At 56.0% G+C, this 26,946-nt stretch overlaps 1 protein-coding gene and 1 pseudogene across 4 annotated transcripts in view; one reads left to right on the top strand and one right to left on the bottom strand.

The window, feature by feature from the left end:
- The window catches only part of CACNA1I (calcium voltage-gated channel subunit alpha1 I), a 116,069-nt gene that overhangs the window by 39,169 nt on the left and 49,954 nt on the right, over nucleotides 1-26,946 (top strand). For all 4 annotated transcript variants that reach the window (XM_032346217.1, XM_032346215.1, XM_032346216.1 and 1 more), the window contains 2 exons: nucleotides 9,130-9,227; nucleotides 23,100-23,259. In XM_032346217.1, the coding sequence (XP_032202108.1) occupies nucleotides 9,130-9,227; nucleotides 23,100-23,259 (258 nt within the window). The remainder of the gene's footprint in view (nucleotides 1-9,129; nucleotides 9,228-23,099; nucleotides 23,260-26,946) is intronic.
- LOC116594515 lies at nucleotides 13,655-13,804 on the bottom strand (annotated as a pseudogene).

The raw sequence follows: 26,946 nt of genomic DNA, 5'->3' as shown, positions 1-26,946 counted from the left end.
ATTTGGCTCCATCAGCCAAGAATTGTTCCCTGGGGCCAGGCAGGATTGGAAGAAGAGAGAGTGCACATTACGTGGGCAACTCTCAGCGTGTGCCACATTCCTCTCCTAGGGCCTGAGTTTCTCTGTCTGCTCTTGGCCAAAGCTGAGGCCCTGTCATGTTACCAAGCCTCACTGGAGTCTCACTCAGGAGCTCTGCCTGGGCTGACAGGGCAAGATGTGTGATCTGTTGAGAAGTCTAAAGTCAAATTCAAGCCATCCAGGCTGTGCAGAGGCCTGTCCCTGCTCACAGACCGGGCTGCGGTTATGGGAGTCAGAGTGTCATCATTGTGGCTGTTTCCAGGAGCCTTTGGAGCTGGCCTCCCTCCGGCATGACTCTGCATGCATCATCTGTGAGTCAGGGAAGCGCTCCTTATGTCAACAAGACCTGGGCACCCTCCTGATCTTCCCGTCTTTACATCCTGATTTATCCTGGGCTCTACAGGTCTGTCTGCTCCAAGCACTGGGGCTCTGAGGGCAGGGCTGAGGCTGACTCAACATCCCAGAGTCCCCAGAGCTTGGCTCTGGGCCAGCATGGAGGGGGAGTCTCCATGACTTGTTTGCTTGGAATCTGTTGTGTCCAGGCACTGTGGAGCTGTAGGAGAGGGTATCTGGAGCCATTTTCTCCCTTTCCTTTCTTCTCTCTTTCTACCCTTCTCTCCCTCCCTCTCCCCATCCCTCCTCCCCTCCCTTCCTTCCTTCCAAGATTTTTTTTTTTTTTTAATTCATTTGAGAGTGAGAGAGAGCATGGGAGCGGGACTATGAGCAGGGGGGAGGGTCAGAGGGAGAGGGAGAAGCAGACTTCCGGCTGAGCAGGGAGCCCAGCGCCGGGCTCAGTTCCAGGACCCTGGGATCATGAACTGGGCCCAAGGCAGGTGCTTAACCGACTGAGCCACCCATGTGTGGAGCCACTTTCTTTTAAGCTGAACCGGCGTTGGGTGGGTGTGGACCTGGGAAGATTCCAGTGGGAACCTTGGGATGGATGTTTTTCTCATTTGCTGTGGAGTAGAGTGGATGAGAGCAATGATAACCACTCAGGTTTGTTTCCATGGAAACAAGATGCTACACGCTATGCGGGCTGAGGGGTAAGTCGCCGGAGATTCTCAGGCCACAGGCTGACAAGCCGACACCAGTCAATCATGAATCCGGAAGGCTTCTCTCGGTTAAAACGGGAAAGGAACCTGCCGATCCTGGTTTAGGGGAGTTTATCATTTCCTTTCCTGAAAGCCGCGAGGTCTCTGGTTTCAGGGCCCATTTGATCCGGAATCCTGGAAGAGATCACTAGACACTGTGTCCTTCCATCTTACAGCTCTGCTCCTTGCTCTGTGCTGACATACATCCCGGCAGCTTTCCTGCCGGGGGTTGCGGGTGGCAGAGGGCAGCCCCGGGCCTCAGAGCCCTCTCTTGGACTCACTGGAAGGGGCCCTTCCCTTTCACAGTCCCTCCAAGGAGTGTGGAACGTAGCTTCCTTGACTTGGATTGGCCGGCGTGGGTCATGTGCTCATTCCTGAACCAATCACTGCGGTTGGGATGAGGCTGTGCTCTGATTGGTGATCGCCAGTCCGAGCCCCACCCATGCCACGTGGCCTGAGAGTGGGAAGCGTAGACTTCGCAGAATGACAGGAGTGTTCGACCGAGAGCTGGGAAGCGAGCTCCGGGTAGGCAGAAATCAGCAGGTTTACCAGAAGTGGTGTTTACTGACGGCGTTGCGCTCCCTTACGTCCTCACGATCCCGAGAACTTGGGAGAAGGGGTGCTTAATGCCATGTTGCACATTTGGAAATGGAGGTTCAGAGAGAGCAGCAACCTGCCCCAGGTCACACAGCTTGTAGGGCCCAGATCTGGGATGTGCTCACATAGGGCTGGCCCAGAGCCCATGCTGACTCACAACATGAAGGGTTTTACCTTTTCAGAGGCCAAAATATTCCAGTCCACCTGCCCCTGAGGACCTGGGCAACTTTACCAGCCCTCAGAGGGCTGCCGGCTGAGTCCTCCGAGAGGGACATTTACCCCCTAAAGTCTGGTAGAGCCCAGAGTGTCTGTCTGGCTCCCAGCAGCTGTGTCCACTGGTCGTACCCAGAGGAGGCTAGTGTAACGTGCAAAATTTCATGAAGCAGACATCGGGAGGCATATTTGGGACCTATACTTAAAAATGACGTCTTATTGTTTATCTGAAATTCTGATTTACCTGGGACTCCTGTATTTATGTGGCAGCTGTACCTAGAGATGAAGTCACTGGAGTATTGTTGTCCGAGCGGAGGCTTGTGTGGAAAAGATGCGGCTCTCCTGCTGCTGTGGTCCCTGGGGCTACCCTGGGTCCCACCTGCCTGGGGTTTGTGTATGCAGCCTTTCCTTCAACTTTGAGGCCCCAGAACTTTCCTTGACTCTGAACTTGGCCCAAGTTGGTTTCAGAATCCCTGTTTTCTGGTTTCATAGGATATGTGTGAGGGTGTCTGGATGGAAGTGACCTGTAAACCAGAAAGTGCTGGCCAAGGTCAAGGGTTAATGTGATTGCTCCCTAATTCTCTCTTTCCATTATTTCCTCCCTCCTTAACCTCCCTCAGATGCACACCTACTATGCGCTAAATGCGGGGTAGCAATGTGGGCTGGTGGTCTAGTCACCCGCTAGAGCATGCCTGAGTCATCACAGGGCTGCCTCCTGACAGATGATCTGCCATTTCCAGCATCTCAGCTTCCTTTCCATTAGCTACATCTTAAATTACATTTTAAGAAAGCCCCCGTGGGCCCCTTGCAAAGATTGAGGAAACACCCTATTTTTATCAGCAACACACAGAAATCATCTCCTGGGAGGGGTATTTCCTGGAAAGATGTTAAATCTCAGTCATTTTATGTTGCTTCTTGTCAGCTCCAGGCTTTTTTTTTTTTTTTTTTCTTCCTGTTGTTGTCCCTCAAGTTCTGTGTTTGACAAGTTGGCATGGAGAGCCCATCCTGGGCTGGGACACCTGGGACCTAGCTGGGACTCTGAGCCAGGCCCTGCCCTGGGGAACTGGGACGTGACAGAGCACATGTCAGAGCCAGAGGTGCCCTCCTAGAGGACAGCGGGACATACGGCAGGCGAGCTTAGTTCAGGGGTGGGCCCTGGGCCTTTCTGGGGCCCCCGGGTAGGTCGGGCAGGTGCAAAGGCAGGTATCCTGGAAAAAGCCCAGGGCACTGTGGGAATGTGGGGTGTGCACGCGCTCCTGGAAGGCAGGGCACGTGGCAGACGGTGCTGGGGTCACGTCAGAGCTTCCGGAGGCCCTTCCTGCTGGGCTTTCTCAGGCAGGAGGTGGGACTCAGGGAGGAGTGCAGGCAGGCACGTGCGATTTGTGGGCAGGTGTGAGCTGAGGCAGGGAATGAGGCCTCGACAAAGGAAGGAACTGTCAGCGCTTCTTTGGCTCCTCCTTGGGCCAGGCCCTGTTCTTTCTTTTTTTTTTTTTTAAGATTTATTTATTTGAGAGAGAGTGCACATGCACACCTGTGAGAGAGAGTGTGAGAGTGAGAGTGTGTGCAAGTGGGTGGAGGGGCAGAGAGAGAGAGGGAGAGAAACTCAAGCAGACACCCCGCTGACCAGGAGCCCGATACGGGCCTTGATCTCAGGACCCTGAGATCATGACCTGAGCTGATATCAAGAGTCCGATGCTCAACTGACTGAGCCACCCAGGCACCCCGAGGCCAGGCCCTGTTCTAAGCACTGACTCTATGTAGGAGCCCATATCATTTTCCCCACAGCCATGGGAGGTCAGTTCAGTGACTTGCCCAGGGTCACATGGTATGCTGGGGTTGGGATCCGGGCTCCATGCTCTAACCACCGGGGAAAACTTCCCCCAGGGGTGCTTGCCTGATTCTAGGCACTGCCGTGTGTGTGTGTGTGTGGGGGTTTCCTGGCTACCTGGCCAGCTGAGGCGGGGGTGCTTGGGAGCCAGAAGGCGGCTGGCCTGATGCCTGATGAGGAGGGGGGCGGGCTGCACAGAGCTCCCAAACCCCACGCTCCCTGGCTGTGTGATCTGGCCTCTTTCTGAGTCTCAGCTTCCAAATCTGGCAGTGGGGGCCAGAAGTCCCTCAACGGGAAGGTGTGTCAAGTGCCCGGCACATAGTGCTCGGGAAACCCTTGTGAACCAGCCAGGATCCTTGAGTCGTCAGTGGGAGAAACCAAAGGCAAGTGCGGCCCAAGCCTCAGAGGGACTGTATTGGCTCACAACTGGAGAAAGCAGAGGGCAGATCTGGGATTTGGATGGAGGGAGTGCTCGAACCATATGGCCAGGCTCCTGCTTCTCTCCAGCTCTGGACTCAGCCTTCTTTTGAGTTGGCAGAATTCTTAGGCCACCATGGAGGCAAGATGGCTGTTAGCGCCTAAGGGTTTCCAGGCGGTAGCTTAGCCAGGGAAAGCCCTCTTCCCTGTCACCCCAGCTCAGCAGCCGGGCTGCCCCTCATGGCCCATGGGACCCATGGGGTCTCATGCCCATCCTGAACTAGTCACGGTGGCTGGGGGTTGGTGTCCGCCATGTGACCCGGCCTGGGCCTCTAGGGCTCTCTTGGGAGCCAGGGGATCCAGGGGTGGGGGAGGAAGTCCTCTCAGCAGGAATAGGTAGGGGTGTGCCCTGAATACCCGGGCTCTCTCTCCTAGCCCACTCCTGCACCTGAGCCCCTCTCCTCAAGGAAAGCCCTGGAACTGGGTTCAACTACTCTCCTCCTGGGGTGATGTCAGGACAGAAGTGTTCGCTTTAAAGCAAAATTACTTACCTAATTAGGTGCTTGGGAGCTGGCAGGAGGTAGTGGGGGTTTTTGTTGATTTTTTTTTTAGACTTTTAGCACCGAAAACTGTGTGATAAAGTAACTGTGTAATTAGGAATTAATTTCTCACTCCCGTAAGTGATGTCTTACTTGGGGCCCGAGGGAAGTCAGCCCAGTGGTTATTTACCCATAGAGTGACCCCTCTTCACCCTCTCTTTTTTGGAAGGGGGGGGTGTCTCCCTAGCTGTCATCCAGGGTGTGGAGGGAAGTAGCTTCTTTCATCACATGTGCTATTCATGCAAAGCAGATCCCTGAGTGTCTACTGTATGCTGTGTGGGGTTGGTGTGGGTGTATGTCTCAGAGGGAGGGGTGGCTGGCCAGCCCTGACCCCCTCTGGTCCCATTCTGAGGCCCACTCCACACAGTCTCTCAGAGCGTCCCGATTGTGCCCCCATTGTCCACGTCAGTGACCCGCTCACGAACAGCTCCTCATTGGCCTTTCTCTGTTTCCTTCCCTCCCTTGCCACACTCCTTGGGATCACCTCCAGAGCTCTTGGCTCAGGGTCTGCTCTGGGGGAACCCATGCTAGACAGGAAGTATGAATAGAGTGTGGAATAAGCCAGAGTAGAGAGGGGCTTAGACTTTGTTTTGAGAACAATGGGGAGCCACTGAGAGTTTAAGTCAGGGAGCAATACAGCTAGATTGGAATTTTAGGAGGTTTTAGCTGATTGAAGAAGGGATTGGGGGGAGGAAGCAAGAGACGGGAGAATAGTCAGGAGGCTGCTGTACCTGTCAGAAGAGAGGGATGGTGGCCAGACTAGGGCAGGGGTCAGGGAGCTGTGAGCAGACTGTCCCAAGTTGGTGCACAGAGTCACCATCAAGACATCATGGTTCCTGTGAGATAGACTTAAACCCACATTTCCACCCTTCTAGTTACATGTTCTGCCCATCTTTCTCCATCCTTGTCCAGTATCCCCCTTTCTGTCCTCTTCCCCTCAGAGAAGAACGAGAACTCCTGGATTCTTCACTGTTCACTTACTATGTGTTCTTTATCACTGAATGCGTTTATACCCTGTCTGGTTACCCCAGAGGAAATGTAGGTGCAATATAACACCTCCAAGTAGAAACATAGAAGAGAGGTATAGAACCTGGCAGAAATGTTTAGGCCAGGGGATTTCCTGGAAGGATCTTTCTTGCTAAGAACTCAGTAACTCATTACATTTTCTTCTTGATGTATTGTCAGGAAGCTCAGAGCTAAGATTCCTAACACTAAATTCTCCAAGAAATTTCTCATGGGAGCTTTTCAGTGGACCCCCTGAGGGCTGCAAGTGATGAGGTCTCAGGGACATTTCTGTAGTAGACTGTGAAGGTGTGTTCCCACACTGAAGCCCTGGAGGGTTGGGTCAGGGGGAAGGGAAGAGGCTGGACAGTGCCTCTCTCTGGGCCTGCCAGGCAATGTGGCTGCTTCAGTCCACCTCAGAGACGGGCATGAGTCTGATCAGCTTCCCACAAGCTGCTTGGGATCTGAGAGGTGCTCAGATCCTAAAACTTCTTGACCCTGGCTAATCATGGGTCTTGGTAACATTCATCTACACCCTGTGGCTCACTCAGAACGCAGGGGCCGGTCCCCTCCCTGTTTTAGAGAAACAGAGGGAGAGCTTGAGCCTGATTTCTCACCCCGAGGCCAGAATAGGCCGGGTATCTGTAGATGTTTCCAGTTCTTGGTCTCGGCCTGTCCCAGGGCAGGGCCAGGGACGTGGTCTCTGTAGGCAGCCTTGCTTATTGAAGAAGCAAGAAGCAGTCTCCCACAGATTCTTCTTGGGGGGACATGGAGCCCCTGGAGCAGTGTGAGGCAGGGCCAGGGGTCAGGCAGGGTTGGCCGGAGGGCGCCTGCAGTGGGGAGCCCCCAGCGGAGCGTGGGGAATGGTGTGGTGGGTTTGGAGGAATGGGTGGGTGGCTCAAATGGGTTACCGCAGGTAAGGAATGAGAACTGGTGGCAGGCAGCAGGCCCTCCGACGCCGTGTGCTGTTTCTGTCTAGCCCTCAGTCTGGGAGGCATCTATTTATTTTTATTGCGAGACTTCGAGACTTGGTGGGGATGGGAACAAATCCTGGGCTGTCACCTGCCAGAACTCAGCAGGTGTGCCCTGGGGCTCCCGAAACAAAGGATCCTGGTGGGTTCAGTCTGGCAGAGGCTGGGCACCCCCACCCCAGCACCCCCAGCAAAGGCCACACGGAGCCTGGGGAGCCCAGCTGTGTCCAGGGCGTGGTGCTGCCCCTGCTGACAGGATGGAGGGAGCCAGGGCAGGAGGAAGAGGACAGGTGGGGGAGGGGCGTGCGGGAGGAGCGGGCCAGCTCGCTCTCCAGCCCAGGGGTGTGTGTGTGTGTGTGTGTGTGTGTGTGTGTCTGCCTGTGCGTGTGCCCGAATCCGTGTGAGCGCCTGTTTGTGTGCCCGTGTGTGCCGCCCCCACAGTGCCTTCATCACACACGTCTCCCTGGCTGCCTGGAGAGCTCTTTCTACAAAATATGAAAATGACAGTTGGCTCTCCCACGCACGGAATCCTCAGAGAGCTCCACTCCCTCCGTGCCCGGGCACACATCACCCTCTCTCCCCACCCGCTGCCCCTGGGCCGGCCTCAGCCTGCAGCACCCTTTCTGCCTGGCGACTGCCCCTACCTCCCCTCTCTCCTCCTCCCCCCTTCCTTCTCCCGCTTCTGCCTCTTCCTCCCCTCCCCCTCCCCCTTCAGCCTCCTTTGCCTCCCCCTCCTCTCCCCCCTCCTCCTCCTCTACCTCCCTTCCTTGGTCCTCCAGGTCCCCATCTCTCTGTTCTAATTCTCTGTCACTTTTTGGGTCACGCCCCCTCTTCTGAATATGGGCTCTGGTAGGAGTGTGTGTGGATGAGGGTGTCCAAGGAGTGAGTGTGTGTGCGTGCGCCGACGGTTGTGTGCAGGTGTGTGACCCTGCGTGCGAGAGAGAGCGTGGGAGCCGGAGCCTGTGCCCCAGGAAGCTGGGGATGGATGGAGGCATTTCAGGCAAAGAAGCTTTCACTCAATTATTCTTCAAGCAGCGGGAGGGGGCGGTGGCTTCCCAACAGTTGGACAGGTTTGCCTGGTGTGTGGGAAAAGCCTTCATTTCCCGGCTGATGGTAGTGACAGGTGGAGCTGGCGGCCGTGCTGGAGCCCCAGGGTGGAGGATGGGGTTGGAGGGGAGAGGGTGGGAGGGTCTGCTGAGCCGCACCCCGGGTCAGGCTGAGGCTGTAGGCCTAGTAGGGGGAGAGCAGGGACAGGTAGGAACTGAGCAGGACAGGCAGAATCTGATGAAAGCTGGGAAACCACAGAGGGGACGCCAGAGAGCTGCCTGCAGTGGAGATCTGGGAAGACTTCCTGGAGGAGACAAAATTCCTCCAAGGTGTTTCAGGGCCAGTCGCATGTGGTGAGGGAGGGTGGACTTCTTGGTTGAGGTCCTGGAGGAGCAGTAAGGGCTCCAGTGTCATCTCTGCCTTTGGGTCTTTCCCTGGCTGGAGTGGCTACTCCTGAGCGCTGGGGCCAGCTCTGAGTCCTTCTTGGGTCTGTAGCCCCCATACTGGCTTGGTTCATTGCAGACTCTGGTGTGGAAAAACTTCCAGGACTCTAAGGGGCATCACCTCATCCTTAAAGCATGAGAAAGGTTTCAGTGGACAGATGAGAGAGAGCATCCCAGGCGGAAGGGACAGAGGGTGCAGAGGCCTGGTGTGGCCGATGCACTGAGCCCATGAGGCCTTGCAGAGAGTGTGCCTGGGAGAGCATGGACTTTTCCTGCAAGCCAAGTACGGCGTGCCTGTCGCATCCCTGGAGGTGACACCTGGACTGCTGGGAGCCCGTGGTTGGGCTCAGAGGACTGGAGAGCAGACAGGGAGGGGCAGATGTGCTGTGACCCTGGCTGGGCAACCTGGGACATACGATGTCACCTCTGTCTGGCTCCTCTCCTCGTCTGTGACTTTGGGCATCGAAGCCAGGCTTACTGGGGACCTGGGGGCTGGGGAAGATGTAAGGACTGGGGGCCCGGCTCTAGGCCTCTGCCAGCAGCCAGGACCTGACACTGCGGCTGTGATTTTGCCTTCTGGTCACCGTCTGGGGTCAGCCGCCCCCCACCCCCGCCTTGGTTCTCCCCTGCTAGCCTTCCCTGCTTCAGAGGCTGCTGGGGAAGCACGGGCAGGAGCCACTCGGCAAGTGCTGGGCCGCAGCCGGGATCCTGACCCCGTTCCTTCCTCTCCTCCAGGCAGCTATGGGCGCGGATGGATGAGCGCGGGTGGCTAGATGGCTGTGGCCTGGTCCGAGGCCCTGTGTCCCTCCCGCGCCATCCCTCACTGTCCCCCTTTCTCTGCAGGATGGTGGAGTACTCCCTGGACCTCCAGAACATCAACCTGTCGGCCATCCGCACCGTGCGCGTCCTGAGGCCCCTCAAAGCCATCAACCGTGTGCCCAGTGAGTTGGCTCCCCCCGTTGCCCCCTGCCTCGGCAGCTATTCCTGCACTAAGACAAGACTGACCAGCACCTTCCAGCACTTGTGCTGGGCATGGGGATCCCTTAGTGACTGGACAGATGTGGGTCCTGCTCCCACCAGGCTCCTGGGCCCGTTTTTGGGCCCGAAGACGCGGGAGGGAGGTCCTGGTAGCTCTGAGTCCCGTAAGAACTGGAGTAGCAGGATTCTGGGGAGTCTGGTTTTTCGGGGACAAGCCTCCTGGTGTGGGGCGGCTGTCAAGGAGGACACACATGTGAAAAGAAGCTGTTTCGTTTAAGGGAGAGCAGCCCCGGCTTTCGCAGGGGAGGGGAGCCTCAGAGCCCTCACGGTGCCCACTTAGAACTCAAGCTCTGTCCCCCAACCAGGTGCCCGCGCACCCACCCACATCAGGACCCAACCATCCGTCTGTCTGTCCACCTGCCCAGTGTTGAGAGGTTATGTTATGAGAGGCCCTGGCATCTGTCCATATTCATAATCGTCAGAGCTTTTCCATCTCCGTGATTTTCGTGAGCTTATGATCCCTCCGTGTCGGAGGTGGGCTGTGCTCATGGAGAACCGAGGTGAAAAAACCGAGACTCAGAGACACCAAGTCACTTGCTCAAGAGGCCTCCTGACTTCCTGAGCAGTGTTCTTTCTAGGACCCTGAGTTTCGAGTAGGATGGGGGATGGGGAGGGAGAGAAGCAGGGAGAGCCCAGCTGGCTCCTGCCTGGGATTTAGCCCTGTCAGCAAAGGGCAGGAAGTTTCATGAGCACCTACTACCTCCGGTGTGGCATTTGATGTACTGACGGCTGACTGAATCCTCTGACAACCCTGGTGAGGCTCAGGTCGGTGGCGAGTGCCCGTGGGGCTGGCCTGACTCTGGGCCGGTGGGGTAGGGCAGCGGAGGCCACACTTAAGGAAGGGTATTTGTGGAGGAGGCTGGGTGGCCCAACCGTAACTTCATTCTGAGATGGGCAGACCGGGCCAAGTATGGAGGGGGTCCTGGGGGCGCACGTACAGGGTCACGTCCCCACATGTGAATGTTGACATGGCAGGAACCCCCAGGGAGCCCCGAGTGCTACTCTGAAGGTCCTGAGGGAAGGATGGGGAGGCTGGGGCGGGGTAGGGGTGAGGGATGAGGAGCAAAGCTGTGAGGGGAGTGGGGAGGAGCAGCTCAGCACTGTGCCCTTGGTCCCCTCCCACTGCTCTGGGGAGACTTCACTGGGGGCAGGGCAGGGGGCGGGTTCCCCAGCTTCTCTCTGTGCTTCCCTCCTTCTAGATCACCTAGTTCAAAACTGTCTTTAGCCCATAGAAGGGTCACACAGCCGGCACCTTGGCGCCCGGGCGTCTAACCAGTACACTCGCCACAGTGTGTGTCCCCTCCATGATGCCCCCCCACCCTTTCCTAGGGTGCCGGCCACAGGATGGGCTTGCTTCATGGAGCGCCCACAGCTACCCTAGTATGTGGAAGCTGCGCGAGAACTACGCATCAGGGACACACTGAGCAAGGGTGTTGAGCAGCTGTCCTGTGCCAGGGCCATGGGGCTGTCGGTGCTCAGACACAGAGGTGTCCCAGCATCATGGAGCACGTGAGGCACAACGTGGGGAAGGCGGGGACCTGGTGGTCCAAGACTGTGTCTGAACAGAGACCCTGTGCAGTCCAGGGACTAACTAGGCCACAGAGTGTTTCAGAAATGCCTGGCAGGAGTGGGGAGCATGGGTGGGGCAGGCAAGCCAGCCTCAGGGTGGCTCCGGGACTGCAGGTCAGTGATGGCCGTGACCGTGACCGGGTGGGGCGGGACTGAGGGAGCAGATGCCCAGAAGGTCCAGGTCTCACCTTGGGGAGTGAGGGGGGAAGCCCAGCATCTTGTCTGAGCCACCTCAGAGGGAGGGCATGGGAGGGGCCCCGTTTCTCCTGCCTACCCCACCCCCTGGCCCTGGCCTTCCCCATTGTTGTCCCAGGGCAAGCAGGGACAGCTCTCAGGAGGCAGCCCCCCCATGGCCACTGAGTCCATGGGCCGGGACCCCTTTCCAGTGGTGTGTGTGCCTGTGCCGGGGGTCACACGCAGGTGTTTGTACATTGTCCTGCATTCTGAACCTCCAGGTCTTGGGAACAGTGACATAAGGGGACATTTGAGAAGAGAAGGTCTGGGGGGAGGGGACAGGGTGTGGGTCTCTCTCTAGGGGGGGTTTCTGTACATCTCTGTGTGGATGCATGTGGGTCTGAGGGTCTGCATGACCACAGGAGACCACGTGTGTGTACATGCGTGAGCATGTGGCATGTGTGGCGCCTGTGTCTCTCCCTGCCACCCTCCCCCTCCCCAGGACTGAGTGAGGAGCTCATTAGGTGGCTCCTGGCTGTGCAGGTCACTTCCCAGTCCCCAGTGCCAGCCTGCCTGGTTCTCCAGAGAATGGCAGCGATGGGCCCTGCGCTCCCGAAGCTTCCAATTTTGGAGGCTGTGTGGCCCGGAGCCCCCAGGGAGGAGGAGTCCAGGTCCTTCCTCAGGGGCATCCCGCCTGCTAATAGGTGTGACTGGGAGGCTCAGACAGCCAGAGCTGGGGGATGGTTTCCTGCTTGGAGCTGACTGTCCCTCTCAGCTGACAGGAAGAATCTCGCTGCCTCAGAAGCTGGCTTGGGGGGTTTTTGGGAGCACAGACCCTCTGGGAGCCAAAATAGACCCAGGACATCCCCTCCCCCAACTTAGAAACCACCCTGTGCTCCCCTTGGAAAAAGACTGTAAGATCAATTCATATTCATGAGCAGTTCAGTTAATAGGAGCCTCAGGCTGTTAGAGCAGGTTGGTTGGTCCATCCCCACCTTTGTGGGAGGGGCTGCTTTGGTCCCTGATGCCACCTCCTCTGCCCAGAGTCACTGAGGAATGGTGGCATGGCGGGGGGCGGGGCACAAGCTCTTACAAGTGTCTCCTAGAGAGATTTGGTTGGTTCCCTCCTTTTTTTTCTAGATGTTTCCCTAAAACATTCCAAGTCCTCCTGTTCATTTTCGGAGTTCCTTCTGTCCTGGGACTCCCCCTCTTTTCAACAATATCCTGTAGCTCTCAGTGTTGCCACTAGATGGCAGGCTAGAGACCCAGGCATGGTGAAAGGATGGGCTATTATTAATTGCAAAACCTTGGAGAGTGGGCAGCTCCTTGCAATTGGAAAAATATAGCAATGGCTACAAAGCCTTAGCACGATCAGCCCAGAAGATTTAGTTGGGTTCACAGGGGACGCAAGATCTGGTTGTTGGCTCTGCCAGGACCCCGCTCTGTGATCCGGGAAGTCCCTTGGTGTCACGGGACCTCACTTTCTCTACTTGCACAAATCAAGAGGAGGACTGGGTTCGATGTGTAGTTCTCAACTTTGTGCATGATGGATGGGGCACCCGGGAGTCACAGTGTTGTTTACAAACCCTGTAAAATATGTCCCTCCGCACTACCACGCCGGGCTCTATCCTGGCCATTCAGCTTTTGATGGATAAAGGGAGCACAGCGTGGAGGAGAAGGTGGGGGAGGGAGAGAGGAAGGCACCAGATTGTGAGTCAGGAGGCGGGGTTCTGGCTCCTTGCTGTGGCTTTCATAAGTCACTGTCCGTTTCTGGGCCTTGTTAAGACGGGGCCGATTATCTCTAAAAGTGCCCCATCCTGGCACTGGGCAACTCCAGGCCTGCACCCCCAGTAAGCCCGTGGCATTGCGTTCCAAAGCCCACTGGCCACACTATTTAAATATGAGAAGTGCCCTTTGTTTCTCCAGTAAGAAACTAGGGAAGTCACCGCTAGGCTGTGAGCCAGCTGAGTCTGACCTGCGGGCCCACATCTGTAGCTCAGTGACCATCACGCCCCTCAGCCCAGGCTGTGGAGGGGGGTGGGAGGGAGGTCTGGGGAGCTCAGGGGCAGCTGCTGGGGATGCTGGGTCTGGCCCGGGTCACTGCCTGCCCACAGAGTCCTGTCCAGCTCACGGTCCTCGGTGCGGCGATCACCCGCTGCTGTGCAGGGGCGTTTGGGCTGGGCCTGGGATGGTGGCGAGGCAGAGAGGTGGAGGACAAGCTCCCAGGGCAGGGAGGCAAAGCCGACAGAGCTGTGGAGGAAGCCACTGGGAGGTCCCAGCTGTGGGACCCAGCCAAACTGAAGCTTTGCTCTACACAGACAGGCCCAGGTTTGAGTCCCAGGGCTCTACTTGCCCGCTGTGGGAACTTGGGCCTCCATGCTCTTCTCCTGGCCCCCATTTCCCCAACAATAAGATGGCTCTGATAAGACCAATTTCTTTACAGTTTTGTAAGAACAAAATGCTGTAACATGCATGAAGGGCTTAGCATGGAGCTGGATGTGCTGTAGATGGTCGGTAGGTGTTAACTGTTGTGAGGAAGGTGCTGGAACATTGAGGACAGAGGGCAGGGGCCTCAGGGCATCCTGGCAGAGGCTGAGTGGGGAGACAGTCCCCAAGCTGGGGACTGGGCAGGGGGGCTGCGCGGCAGAGTGGGGCAGGAGCTGAACTCTGCGCATGCTCTATGGACTGACCAAGAGTGATACTACACTTGATCTTAGCCAAAAGGCCGAGAAGCGATGACCAAGAGTGATAAATGGGCGAAATCCACCTAGGGCTTTACGTGGCTGCTTTCTTTGGTTTCCTAACAGCCGTAGGATGGTGGAGCCGCTATGATGCCCACTTTACAGATGGGGAAACTGAGGCACGGAGTAGTTGAATAAATTGCCCCAGGCCACCCAGTTGGCTGGGGGCAGAGGTAGGATTTGAACCTACGCTCCCAAGACCCTAGGGCTTTTGGCTCCTTCCCACCACCCCTTCCTCTCCCTGGAACTTGTAGGCGTCCCAGCCAGCCACCCCGTCTGCAGGGCATCAGGAAAGCCCCTGTCCACATCCAGGGTCAAAGCAGAAGTGATGTCGTCAGGACCCTTCCCAAACACCTTTCACTGGCAAAGCATAGAGCTCCTGGGGTACCAGGCGCTGTGTGACCTGACAGGACCAAGTCACAGTGGGAGGCCGGGAGGCACAGTCGTTCTGCACAGAGCATTGCTGCCAGGATTCAAAGCTCGGTCCTATGTTGATTAGCTTTGCAACCCCAGGAATGGTTCCTGTCTTGCTCGGTCCCCTGGGCCTGCACAGTGAGGATGGCACGTAACATCTCCCATGGGTTTGTCTGCACTGCAGGCACAGAACAGGTGCCCAGCGACCAGCCCCCACCCTGCGTCTCTCATAGAGGGAGGGTCCCAGTGTTGGGGCCTCAGAGGGTGGTGTTTAGAGCAGCAGACTGGGGTTTGGACCTGGGATCTTGGCCAGTGGCTCCACCTCTCAGGCCTCAGTTTTCCCATCCCTAAAATGGGGCTCCAGCCCTCTCTTGCTAGACTGTGGGGCTGCAGAGGTCCACACAGCATCCTCTCCTGACAGGTGCCAGTACCATACGTTGACTGCGTGGGATGCTTATACTCTTGGGATATTGGAATTAGCCTTGGGGAAAGTCACGGAGAATCTTAGACTCATCGAGCCTCAGAATCCCAGACTTGTTTTCAGGGGTTCTCAGGTTCTGGGCTCAGAAGAAGTCTTCGAATGACCTGGTTTTGCAGGCACGTCTTTGATTGCCCGTCAGGCTGAGGGGCTCTGGGCTCATGGCTGGCACCTTGTCCCTTATCCCAGGCCTGCTCTGGCCCTTTCTGCCCAGGTTCATGCCCATCTGGGTCGTGGTTAGGCCAGTCATGCTGAGGATAGATGAAGAAGGCCCCAGGATTCCTTCTTGGATCCTGCCTTGTGAGGCATCTGTTGGACAGGAAGCTGGGAGACTCACTTTCAAACAGGGAGGCAAGTTTACTTGGGCTTTGGGGGCCGCGGCAGCAGGGTCCCACCCCAGGCCATAACTTGGACCTCGGGGCTGACAGTCTTTGGCACCCACAGGGCCTCCCAGAGAAAGGACTGGCAGCCCCCATGGGGAAAGTAGGCAGGGGAGGAGTGTGGGGGCGGAGAGAGGAGGGGCCCAATTTCCCCGGGGCTGCTGCCTCCTTGGAGGCCAGACATCTAGTGAGAACCTGACTTGGGAACAGGAAGAGAAGCCAAGTGTGTGGAAGGAAAAGTGCCCGGGGGTGGGGCGGGGTGAAGGCGTTCTTCCCCTCCCCCACCATCAAGCTCAAGGTCTCCTCTACAAATCCGGAAGGAGCAATTCCTGGATGGGATACCAGGTCAAGGGAGGGCACTATGCATTCACTCATTCATTCATTCATTCGTCCACAGTAGCGTCCACTAAGGGACCATGGAGATTTGGATGCAGCCCCTTCTCAGGCAGATCCTCAAGCCAGGATCTGTGGGCCGGTGGGACCCGTGCTCTAATGGAGGCAGCAGGGGGCTGCGGGGAAGGGCCACTCACATGTCCTTTGAGGAGGTTTTACAAAGAAGGGGTGCCAAGAATCAGTGGGAGTTCTTGGGGCCCCGGTGGGTTCAGTGACCTTCCACTGGACTGGAGCTAGGACTGCCGTCTTGTGCGTGAACTCTCCTGGCTGGCATTCGTTTCCCCCGAGGCCCCCTCATCAGCCCGCAGGCCCCTCCCCTGCTGGGCTGCAGCCAGCAGCTGTGTCCTCGGCAGCACGGCCGTATGCTGCTTGGCCCGGCGTCCCCGGCGCCCACTGTGCCCCTGATTAGCTGGCGTTGGCAGCAGCAGGCATGGCAGACGGCCTCTCCCGCTCGCTCAGCACCCTCTGCTGACCTAGCCAGACCACGGAGAAGAGGGGAGCCCCTGGGCCGGCCACAGCCTCAGCCCCTCCTGTCCTCAGCCCCGCACCCTTTCTCCCGGCTGCGGGCTGTGCCCCTGGCAGGGGCTGGCGATGGTCCGACTACTTCTGCCTGAGCTAGTCCGGCGGGGTGGCTGCCTAATTGGGGCTGACAGCTGCTGTCTGTAGACAGCACCCTGGACCTCCAAGGGAGATGCCCATCAGGAAGCGTGGCCCTGTCCCTCCCGCTCCAGCTCCCCCACTGCCACCAAGGGCCTCTGGTCCCACTGCCGCCCAGCTTCCCTTAGAGCAGGGGGTCTGGTCGAGGGGTCCCTGGTGAAAGCGGGTGAATGGGTTGAACAGCTCCCACAGTTTGCCCCTCTGCCTTCTGTCTCCTGCTGGCACCCGAGTTTAAGTGCCATCTAGAGACTCTCTGTACCCTGAGGACACCCACCTGACACTTCTAGGCCACACTCCTCTCCCCTAACTCCAGACCCCGTGAGCTTATGAAATGCCTTCACGTTGACGTCCACCAGCACTCCAAACGCCACGTGTCCAAACCGAGTCCTGTGTCCCCGTGACGGTAGCTCCATGGCTCTGGCCTTAGGCTTCTGACCTGGGAGATCCCCTGACTCCTCCTTCCTCCGCCCCCCACCCCTCCATCCCATCAATCGCTTGACCTTCAGAAAGCTCCAGAATTTAGCCAGGTCCCCAGCCTCCACTGTCACTGTCATCGGGACCCAGCCAGATGTGGATTATCATCATGGCAGGTGAACGATGGCCGGGTGGGGTGGGCTGGGGAGGAACAGATGGACGGGAAGCTCCGGCCCCCGAGAGTCCCGCAGAAGCTCGGCGTCTGACAGGGAGCACATGGGGAGGGCAAGAGCAGGGCCACATCTCTCGTGGGCTCCCCTCAGCGCTCCCTGTTCCCGTCCCAGGGGAAGGCAGGGCTGTCCTCAGGAGGCAGCAACCATAGGGCTGCTGTCACGTCCCTGGCCTTGGAGCCTGCAGGCTAGGGCCCCCGTCCCAAGATGTGTACGAGTGCCGGGGGCGACACACAGGCGATTGTACACCGTCCCGCAGGCTGTAGGCTTCCACCTTGGCCCCCCAGAGTCCATGCTGCCCCCACAGCTGGGGTGATCTTTCCAACCATCGTAGGACTGCATCTCCCTTCTGCCCATGACCGTTGGGGGAACAGAGGCCAGAGTCCTCGCCCCTGCGGGGCTATCCAGTGTCCATATCCCCTCCTCCCCCCTCTTCCCTGCAGCCACACTGGCCTCCTGGCTGTTCCCCGAGCGTGCCTGCCTCACCCCCACCGCGGGTCCCGCTCTGGCTGCTCCATCTGCCGGGAGAAATCTTCCCCAGATGTGCGCGCCGCGGATGCCCTCAGCTCCCGTGAGCCTGTGACCTGCATCATCTCGCTGGCGAGGCCTTTCCTGGCCCCTGTTCGTACCTTCATATCGACCATGTCCCTGGCCCAGCCTGGCGTTTCCCATCCCTTTCTCCTTATGAAAGCTTATGAAAGTTTTCCTAACACTTACCACCCAACAAATACGGAAAGGGATTATTTATTATGTTTGTGGTTTTCTGTCTCCCCTTCCCCCATCTAGAATGCTCCACCTCCGGAGCGCAGGGGACTTGGTCTGCTTATCCATTTGTTTGTTTTAACTGATGCACCCCCTAGAGCCTGGAACAGTGCCCGGCACATAGTAGGTCCTCACTAAATGTTAGTCGAATGGCTCCATCCACCCGTTCATCACTCCTTCTTGGCTGTCCTTTGGGGGGGCCACTTTGTGCCAGACCCTGGGCTGGGTTGGAGGATGCAGAACACCCATGGGGGGGCTCATGCTCAGGACACTGTCCATTTTGGGGGGCATGGGTGGAGCCAGGAGTGGATGAAGGCCAAGAGCGTGCAAAGTGCTGTGACGGAGGGGGGGGGCAGTGGTGCTCCCATCGGGGGACCAGGCTGGCCGGGGGACCAGAAGAGACACTCACCCAACCACGGTCTAAGAAAGGAAGAGAGACGGCCTTGTGAGTGTGCGTGAGGGCTTTCCAGGGGCCGGCAGGGGACCGGCCTGGCTGTGTCCCAGCAGCCTGGAGCCCTGCGGCCCTGGGGAGGGGACCCAGCACTGACTGCCCGTGGTGGAGGAGGGCCACAGAGGTGGGGCAGAGTGTGCGCAAATGTAAGGAGTAGGGATGATGGGGGTGGGGGAGGCATCTCCATTCTGGCTGGAACAGCAGGTGTAGGTGTGGCCTGGGGGACACAGGGAGGTGTGGCTGGGGGAAAAGGCTGGGGGCCGTGAGTAGGAGCTGGCGGTACCTTTCCTGTGGGGGTGGATGGACTGCTAGCAGCTTCTGCTTTTGTCCCCCTCAGAGGTATCTTGACCCTCTGTTTTTCTTGAGTAGCTGGCGGGACTGTCTCCTGTAGACGAGGCCGCCGGGGCCCAAAGAGGGCAAGCTCTGTGTCAAGGCTGCCCGACCAGAACTGGCACCCGCATATCCTGTCCTGGGTTGGCGCTCTAGGCAAAGTAGAGACCGCACTGGCTGTCCCGGGGACTCTGGGATCCTCTTTCCCTTCTTGGCTGGGAAACTCATGGGTTGCTTGGAGCCTATTTCTGGACTCGACCCCAGGCTGAAGGCCTGAGAAGTCACACTAGAAGGCAGAAGCCGAAAAGCTCACCCTGAGAGATGGCGAGTGAGAGCCTGCAGGAAGTGGAGGCAGGATGGCTTCATGACTAACTGGTGGTGGAAACCAGAGAAGACTGCCTGGAGGAGGAGGGCTGGGTGGGGGATAGGTGTGGAGGAACATGGTCTGAGGCAGATGTCTCTGTCTCCTTGTCCCTTGCTCTCCATCTCTGTCCTCTGTCTCCATTTCTTGTTCTCCCTTTCCTCCTTGCTTCCGCCTCCCTTGGCCAGTGCCAGGGGAACAGAGGGCAGAGAGGAACCGGCTGACTTGCCTTAGCTAATTACTTGACTGCGGGCATAAAAGGAGGATTAGCTGGGGTCTCTCGGGGTCCTCCCTGACTCCCTAATCCTGTGGCCCCTTTTCCCTGGCACGGAAACGAGGGATTCCTTCTGAGTCCCTAATTAGCTAATTATGCCTTGGCTCAGTGGCCCTGGGACTCCCTAGGCCCAAGGGAGGGCTGTGGAGTGAGCTGGGGCCTGGCTCGGCAGAGGGAAGAGAGGAGGGGGGAATGGGCTGCCATTCAGGGAAGCCAGCCGAGCAGGTTTTGAGGAGCCTTTCAGAATTTCAATATCCTGGAGAACAAGGAAATGTAATTAATTGAGCAACAAAGGCCGGGCCCCAGGGAACAGCCAGGCTGGAACTGAGCGGAGCCACCTGCCTCCTCGCCCTCTTTCTGACCCAGCCTCTTCTCCCGTGGCCGCTGGCCGCGAGCGCTTGCATCCTGCCTCTGTCCCTGCCCCGTCCAAGGGCTCAGCCTGCTCAGAATCTGCCCATGGGCCTCCCAGACCTGTCACCTAGCATAAAGCCTCACGCTCCTTGGACTCCGCTTTGCAGCTGCCCCCAAGTTTGGCCTCTCTGAATGGTCACATACCTTTGTGCCTTTGCTGTGGCTTTGCCTGGCTCAAGTCAGTCCCTCCAGGAAGGTTCCCAGAGCTGCTACCACTCCCCAGGCTTGGTTGTGTTTCCCAACACTGTGTCCTCCCCAACCCTCACTAGACTGCAAGCTCTGAAGGGCTGAGATGTGGAATGTTCGCCTTTGGCTTCCTCCGTACCCAGCACTGTGCTGGGCAGACAACAGCATCTGGAAGTGTTTGATAGGTGAATGAATGATGGGGCCCCAGAAAGGCCTGCAACTGGCTAAGGTCACATTTGTGTGGATTTGGATGGATGGCATGGGTGCTTGACCTGTTTCCTTGCTTCACTCCCCTGCACACCCTTGGCTACCCCCCTTGGGGGTGGCGGTGGGGTATTGAGTCCTCATTCGCCCTGTCCTGCTCTCAGCTGGTGGTTGCAGCCTACTAGGTAGCCCCCTGCCTTTCCCCGGAGGAGGCTGACCTAGTTTTGTGGGGAGGGAGGGTGGGGTAGGCATTAATTATTGATTGGAAATCACACCACACAGAGCTTGTGATGCAAATCCGAAATTACCCTCGTTAACAACCACCTTAGCATCACCCCTGGAATAAGCAAAAATCCGGATAAGGCCCCTGCTCTTCTTGTCACCAGCTTTTCATCCTCCCCTATCCAATCTTCCATTCTTTCCTCATGACCTGTCACATCATTCAGCAAATGTTGGCCAAGTCTTTGTTCTTGGCTAGGGCCCGCTGGGTTCTGAGAGTGCTGACATAGACACAGGCCCTGCTCCCAGGAGCTAACAGCCCAATGGAAGAGGCAGGAGGGCAAACCTAATTATACAGTAGGGCTAGAAGATTGCCTAGTGAATGGGGCCTCCAAGATTGTGCAGTATGCAACCTATACAACTGTCCAAGGCAGCTTAGGCTAGGTCAGAGGTGCTGAGATTGCTCAGAGCAGAAGAGAGAGGGATGAACTCCACCTGGGAAGGAGTGAGAAAGAATAGGGGAAAGCTTTATAGACAGAAAGTAGAGCTTCAACTGGGCGATGGTGGCTGAATAGGGATTTGCCAGGCATAAGAGACATGGAAGGCTATTCCAGGAGGAATAGCATGAGTAAAAGCATGAGTGAAATCCTATAGTATATTTAGGAAACTTCAAATAACTTGGTATTGAGAGAGACATAGGCAAAGGTGAAGGAGAGAGAGAGAGAGAGAAAGCTAGAGAGGTAGGTAGAGTCAGACCTCACAGAATCTTGGAATGTATGCACTCAAGAATGATCTACCAGCTCCTGACCCATGTTGGGGCCACAGACATTTGTGTGGACCTTCCCCCAAGAAAAATTCATGTTGTCATACTCACACATTTTGTAGCAATTTCATAAGGTTCATGGACCTCCTGTGGCCCTTCCAGGCTGTTGTCAGGAATTACTCCCGTTCTGTCCTGGGCTCTGTTTTCCCTCGGCTGACTTCAATAACAGGCAGGTGCTTCTTCTTCTTGCTAAGGCAAGAAGGTCCCAGCAGCGGTCCAAGTAGTTCCAGGTGTAACTCTTCCCAGCTTCCAAGCTCTGCAGAAAACGAGCATTTCCCTCCCTGGGTAGTTCCAGCACAAGTCTCAGGGCTGGCACTCATTGGTCCTGGACGGGGTCACATGCCCATCCTAGACCAACCCCTGGGGCTAGGGGAACAGAATGTGCCAATCTGCCCCTGATTGGTCAGGCCCAGGTCATGTGATCTCCATGGGAGCCCAGCCAAACCACAGGGACTCGAGTGGGGGAGTGGGGCTGTTTTTGTTTTTGTTGTTGTTGTTGTTTTGTTTTGTTTGTTTTTTTAAGATTTATGTATTTATTTGAGAGAGCAAGATAGATAGAGAGAATGTGTGCACCAAGCAGCAGGGAGAAGAGGGAGAGGGAGAAGCAGACTGCCCACTGAGCAGGGAGCCTGATGTGGGACTCGATCCCAGGACCCAGAGATCATGACCTGAGCCAAAGATAGGTGCTTAATGGATTGAGGCACCCCAGTGCCCCATGGGGCTGGGTTCACAGGGCTGGGAATGGATCTGGGTCAAACCGAAGGCAGAGGTGACCCATCTGCCTGGGGTTTGTACTCCTGTGGATTCTCCAGTTACTGGGGTGGCTGGATCTTCCTCCGTAGAGTCAAGGGGGAGTGGGTGGCATACAGATGGGTAATGAGGTCGTGGTGATGGATGACATCACCCAGACTTGGGAGAGCAGGTCAGTTTCACAGGCGGGGGCTGGGGGGTGGGACTGAGCCTGTGGAAGGGAGGAGGGTACAGAGGGTGTGGACAGTGGTGTGGATCAGCCCAGGGCAGGAGGGTCAGAAGGGAAGGACAGGGGCGTAGATGTGCAGTGTGGTAAGTGTGTGTGGGGGGGTGGGGCTGCAGGCTGTGGGGTGGGAGCTCCAGGGTTTGCTGTGATAGGGGTGTGGCCCTGGAGCTGGGGAACCTTTGTAGGGTGGCTGCTGTCTTCTTGGCCTCCTTTGCTGAAAGGCCTCATCTTCCAAGAGAGGAAGTGACTGGCCCAAGTTCACATAGGAAATAGGGCAGTATTTGAACCCGATCTCTCTAAATCAGCGGTTGCATGCTTTCCACAGGCTTTCTTTTCCTACCTGCCGGGTTTCTGGATATCAGGCCCCTCCAGAATGTAACCAAAACCTTCTGCTCCCTTCCCATACTTGCCTGAAACCCCCCTCATTCACCCTGATTCCCACCCTCTCTCCAGCACTCACACAAAGGGGCTTCTGTCTCCACTCCTCTTTCCTCTGGGTTGGCTGGTTCTTTGTAGCTATTCCTCAGGAAGGGAAGTCCTCTTCTGCTCTCTGGCCAGATCTGAGTCCAATGCTGCTGGAATGGCTCTTCTGTATATTGTCTGAGAGCTCTGCCTGGTTCTACCTGGCTCTTCTGTATGTTGTCTGAGAGCTCTGCCTGGTTCTACCATGCGGTGGGATGGGTCAGTGGAGTGGTTCTGGCTGGAACCAGTGGCTGCCCCAGCGATGAAGGACATTTGGGACACATTCATTAGACACCTACTGTGTTCATCTGGGTGGGTTCTGCGCAGAGTGAGATGAGCCAGCCTCAGTCTCAGGCTGCCAGGTAATGGGGGGTTGTGGAGGGAAGGCCAGACTTGGTGTCAGGACCCCTGGTTTAAATCCAGACCATGCTGCTTCCCAGCTGTGTGACTTCAGGCAAGTAGCTTTAGTTCTATGGACCTCTAGTCGCCCCTTCTATAAAATAAGGATAATATCACCAGCCTCACAGATTTGTCATAAAGACTGAAGGAGATCGTATTTGTGCATTGCCCAGAAGAGAGTTTGGCACATAAATTGTGCTCCATAACTAAATAGCTGCTTATTCATCTGGAATCTGGTGTAAGTGCGGTGGGGCCCAGAGCCATTTCCGTGGCCTCTGGGTGGAAGGGCCGACACCAAAGGGAACGTCTGTTTAATGGCCACTGAGCAGGCTGGGAGCTGTTAGGAGCCCCTGCCCATGTGTCCCCACCTCTCCTCCCTGGGCCCCTCTCACTGTTTCTCTGAGCCTGCTCTCCCTTTCTCCTCTGGGGCCCTCTGCTCCCAAATCTGACAGTCTCTCCACCCACAGGTATGCGGATCCTGGTGAACCTGCTCCTGGACACGCTGCCCATGCTGGGAAATGTCCTCCTGCTCTGCTTCTTTGTCTTCTTCATCTTCGGCATCATTGGCGTACAGCTCTGGGCGGGCCTGCTGCGTAACCGCTGCTTCCTGGAGGAGAACTTCACCATGTGAGTCTGGTCCCTTCCACCCTGGTGGCTCCCAGCCGTCTTTGCCTGGGGCGGCAGTGGTTCTGATGTTTGAGGGGTTGGTCTCCTCACTGAGCCCCTGGTCCCAATCCTTATTCCCAGTGGGGCAGAGAAGTCAAGAAATGTGCTCAGGTGTGTTGGTGGTGGGTCTCCTGTGAATGGCTGGGTGCTAAAAGGGGCACAAAAGGCCAGTGAGGCCTCAAAATGGGCATCATAAAGTCCTAGACTAAAATAGGTCCTTCGATGCTAATTCAGCTCCCAGTGACTCTTACTTAGCACACAGTTTGAACTTACTCGGTAACTGGGAATGGGGCCGAGTGGAAGAATGGACAGAGTGGAAGCTGCCTACCAGGAGGTCAAATAAGAGGGGAATGGACAGTCAAGACCCAAGCAGACATGATGTCAACAGGGAAAAGGGAGACAGAAAACCTCAAAAGCAGACACAGAACTTGGCCCAATGACAGACATTCCTCTCCATGACTGAGTCATCAGGGAAAGGTCATCTCTCAGTCAGCCAATGCCCTGATGAGCAGGTGGGCAGGCTACCCCTCAGGGAGGCGATTGTCAAAGCCATCCAAACAGAAGTCAAGCTTCGGCTCTTGGAGCAGCTGTGTTGAGTTGTCCAAGAGATCTGACATCTATGGAATGTCCGTGGTGAGGCGTGAGCCGTGTCTTGGAGTGTGCGTACCTACACAGATGTGTTTGGACAGGAGTCTACTACCACTTTACTGTGTGTTAGCGTGCTCCTGCCTGGAGCCAGGCCCTGGGGAGACAGAAATAGGGGAGTGTGTTCATTCAGCCTCTCACTCAACAAAAGCACTCAAGTGGCTGCTCTTACCAAGCCCGTGCTTAGTGCAGAGGACCCAGCAGAAGATGGACTTCCTGCCCTGGGGGAGCCGGTCACAGATATGTCCACTGAGTGACTCTTGTGGACCGAGGGCGCTGCAGGAGGCATGGGGACACTGCTTGGAGTGGGCTGAGCTTTCTCCCTCCCAGCCTGTCAGTCATGGAGATGAAGTTAAACCAGAGAGCCAGGGTGAGGACGGGGGAGGGGCCTGGCTCACCTGCCCATTGCTGGGGGGACTCGTGGGACACCTGGTAGACCAGAGAAGGGGCATCCTTGTGGGAAGGGCCCTGTGGGAGGGTTAATCACTCAGAAGTGTGTCAATCACTCAGGAGAGGTGGGCCCTGAGGCAGCAGGAGAGGGGGGCACCTGCTTCTACTGGTCTGGGCTTCAAAGATGGAGATGTACAGGCATGAGCTCTCAGCTTTGGGAGTTCAGGACATGTCCAGACCCCTCTGTCCCACGTGGATCTTCCCCTAGGTCATTCTGCGGCCACCCCGTTCTCGTTGTCCCACGGCAGCCCCAGTGTCACACCTGCTGGAGGCTTTCCCTCACCACCCTCACCGCCCCCACTCCCAGACACCCTATTGTATTATCTGGTTTGATTTCCTCTTGGCACCATCTCTGTGTGAAATCACACTTGTGAGTTTATTTAACTTGGTCATCGAGTGTCTCTAGACCGGTTTATTTACTTGGCTAACGGTGATGAAGTGCCCCAGCCTAACAGGTGTGCCTGAGGTGACGCTGAAATCTGACCCCATGTGGAGGCCCTGCGGCCGAGGCCGAGCGTGGGGTACTGAGCTCTAGGGCAAGCCTGACAAAGCCAGAGCTGGAATTCGAACTCGGGTCACCCCGCCTGCAGAGACCGCTGTGACTGCCCCCGACGAGTGTGCTCCCAGCACGCAGAAGCCCCTGCGGAGACCCTAAATGGTCGGTCTGGTGGTTCTTGAGCACAGAATCAAGACAGTATCGCCCAGCTAGGAAGTGGCAGAGGCCAGAATGTGGACTGGTGTCCTCTGCAAAGCGTCTGGTCCCTTCTTCCAGATTCTGTCTAAGCATTAACATGCACACACACGCCCGTTCCCATTCCAGGCAGGTTTTCAAACAGGGTAGCTGGAGGGTGTTTTCCCACCAGTGTCTCTTACTCCGTGGAGAAACGATGGTTCATCCAGCCAGTCCCTATTGATGGACCTTGCATGGTTTCCAAGGTGTTGCTCTTGCACACAAGAGTGCATCGTGTACACACGTGATCCGTGTGGACACAGTGATCAATGGCTAGGCTCATAATTACTAACAAAATGTATGTCTGTTTTTTAGATTTTTACTTATTTATTTATTTGACAGACAGAGATCACAAGTGGCAGAGAGGCAGGCAGAGAGAGAGAGAGAGAAGAGGAAGCAGGCTCCCCGCCGAGCAGAGAGCCCGATGCGGGGCTCGATCCCAGGACCCTGGGATCATGACCTGAGCCAAAGGCTGAGCCAAAGGCAGAGGCTTTAACCCACTGAGCCACGCAGGTGCCCCAATGTGTGTCTGTTTTTATACTTTATTGGTTAAGATATAGCGCTTTCAGTTGCGGGCACAAGTACTAAGTATACAGCTTTATGAAGGTTTCCCTGTAAGGAGGCTCCCTCCTGCCCCTGGCCGGCTCCTATCCCTGTCACCCCAAAGTAGCTGCTATTCTGACCTCTATCGCCATAGATTTGTGTTGCCTGTTTTTGAGGTTTCTCTCAGTGGAATCATACAGGAAGCCACCTTTTGTGTCTGCCTCTTCGGCGTAGGGTAATGTGTCTTTGAGAGTCACCCACATGCTTGCGGGCGGTAGTTGCTTTGTTTCTCGTTGCTGTGGGTAGATATTGAGCAAATATACAAGTATTTATCTTTTTCATGCCACTGTTGATTTGGGCTGTTTTGGTTTTTTTTTTTTTTTTGGCTCTGATGACTCATGTATATTCTTGGATTTATCTTTGGTGGATAGAGCCATCCTTTTTTGGGGGTAGATACCCAGGAGTGGAATCGTGAAGGGTGCACGTGTGTTCAGCTTGGGTAGATTTTGTTGCATGGGTTTCTGGATTGATTGCACTAAATGTCTGCTGGCAAAGTCGGAGAGTTCCAGGGGCCCGGCATCCTTAGCAACATTTGGTATTGCCCATCCTTTTAATTTTAACTATTCCAGTGAGAGGGCGATGGTATCTTATTGTGGTTTTAATTTGTACTGTCCGTATGTCTAGTGATTAGCACTTTTCATGTACTTATGGGCCATTCGTGCATCTTCTTACATGGTGTCTGTTATGGTCTGTAGCTATTTTTAGATTGGGTTGTCCTTTTATTATATATTTGTAGTGGCTGGTTCTTTGTATGCAGGATTATGTCTCCTTTGGTGGCAGATATATATATATATATATATACAATCATACATATAATTGCAGATATTTTATGTGTATATATGATATATATATAGAAATTATATATTTGGTATATATACATATTACGTATCTATCTATATATGTATATATAATAAGTGTATTTATATATATATTGCACATATTTTATTCTAGCCTGTTCCATTTTTACTCTCTTAATGGTGTTATTTGATTTGAAAAGAAGCTCTTAGTTGTAATGATCTGGATTACCAAATTTTTAAAAATATTTTATTTATTTATTTGAAAGACAGAGATCATAAATAGGCAGAGAGGCAGGCAGGGTGGGGGGGAAGCAGGCCCCCTGCCGAGCAGAAAGCCTGATGCGGGACTCGATTCCAGGACCCTGAGATCATGACTTGAGCCGAAGGCAGAGGCTTAACCCACTGAGCCACCCAGGTGCCCCC

The sequence above is a fragment of the Mustela erminea genome, chromosome 6 (genome assembly GCF_009829155.1).
Source record: "Mustela erminea isolate mMusErm1 chromosome 6, mMusErm1.Pri, whole genome shotgun sequence".
Classification (NCBI taxonomy): Eukaryota; Metazoa; Chordata; class Mammalia; order Carnivora; family Mustelidae; genus Mustela; species Mustela erminea.
This window is presented reverse-complemented; position numbering and strand designations above follow the sequence as displayed.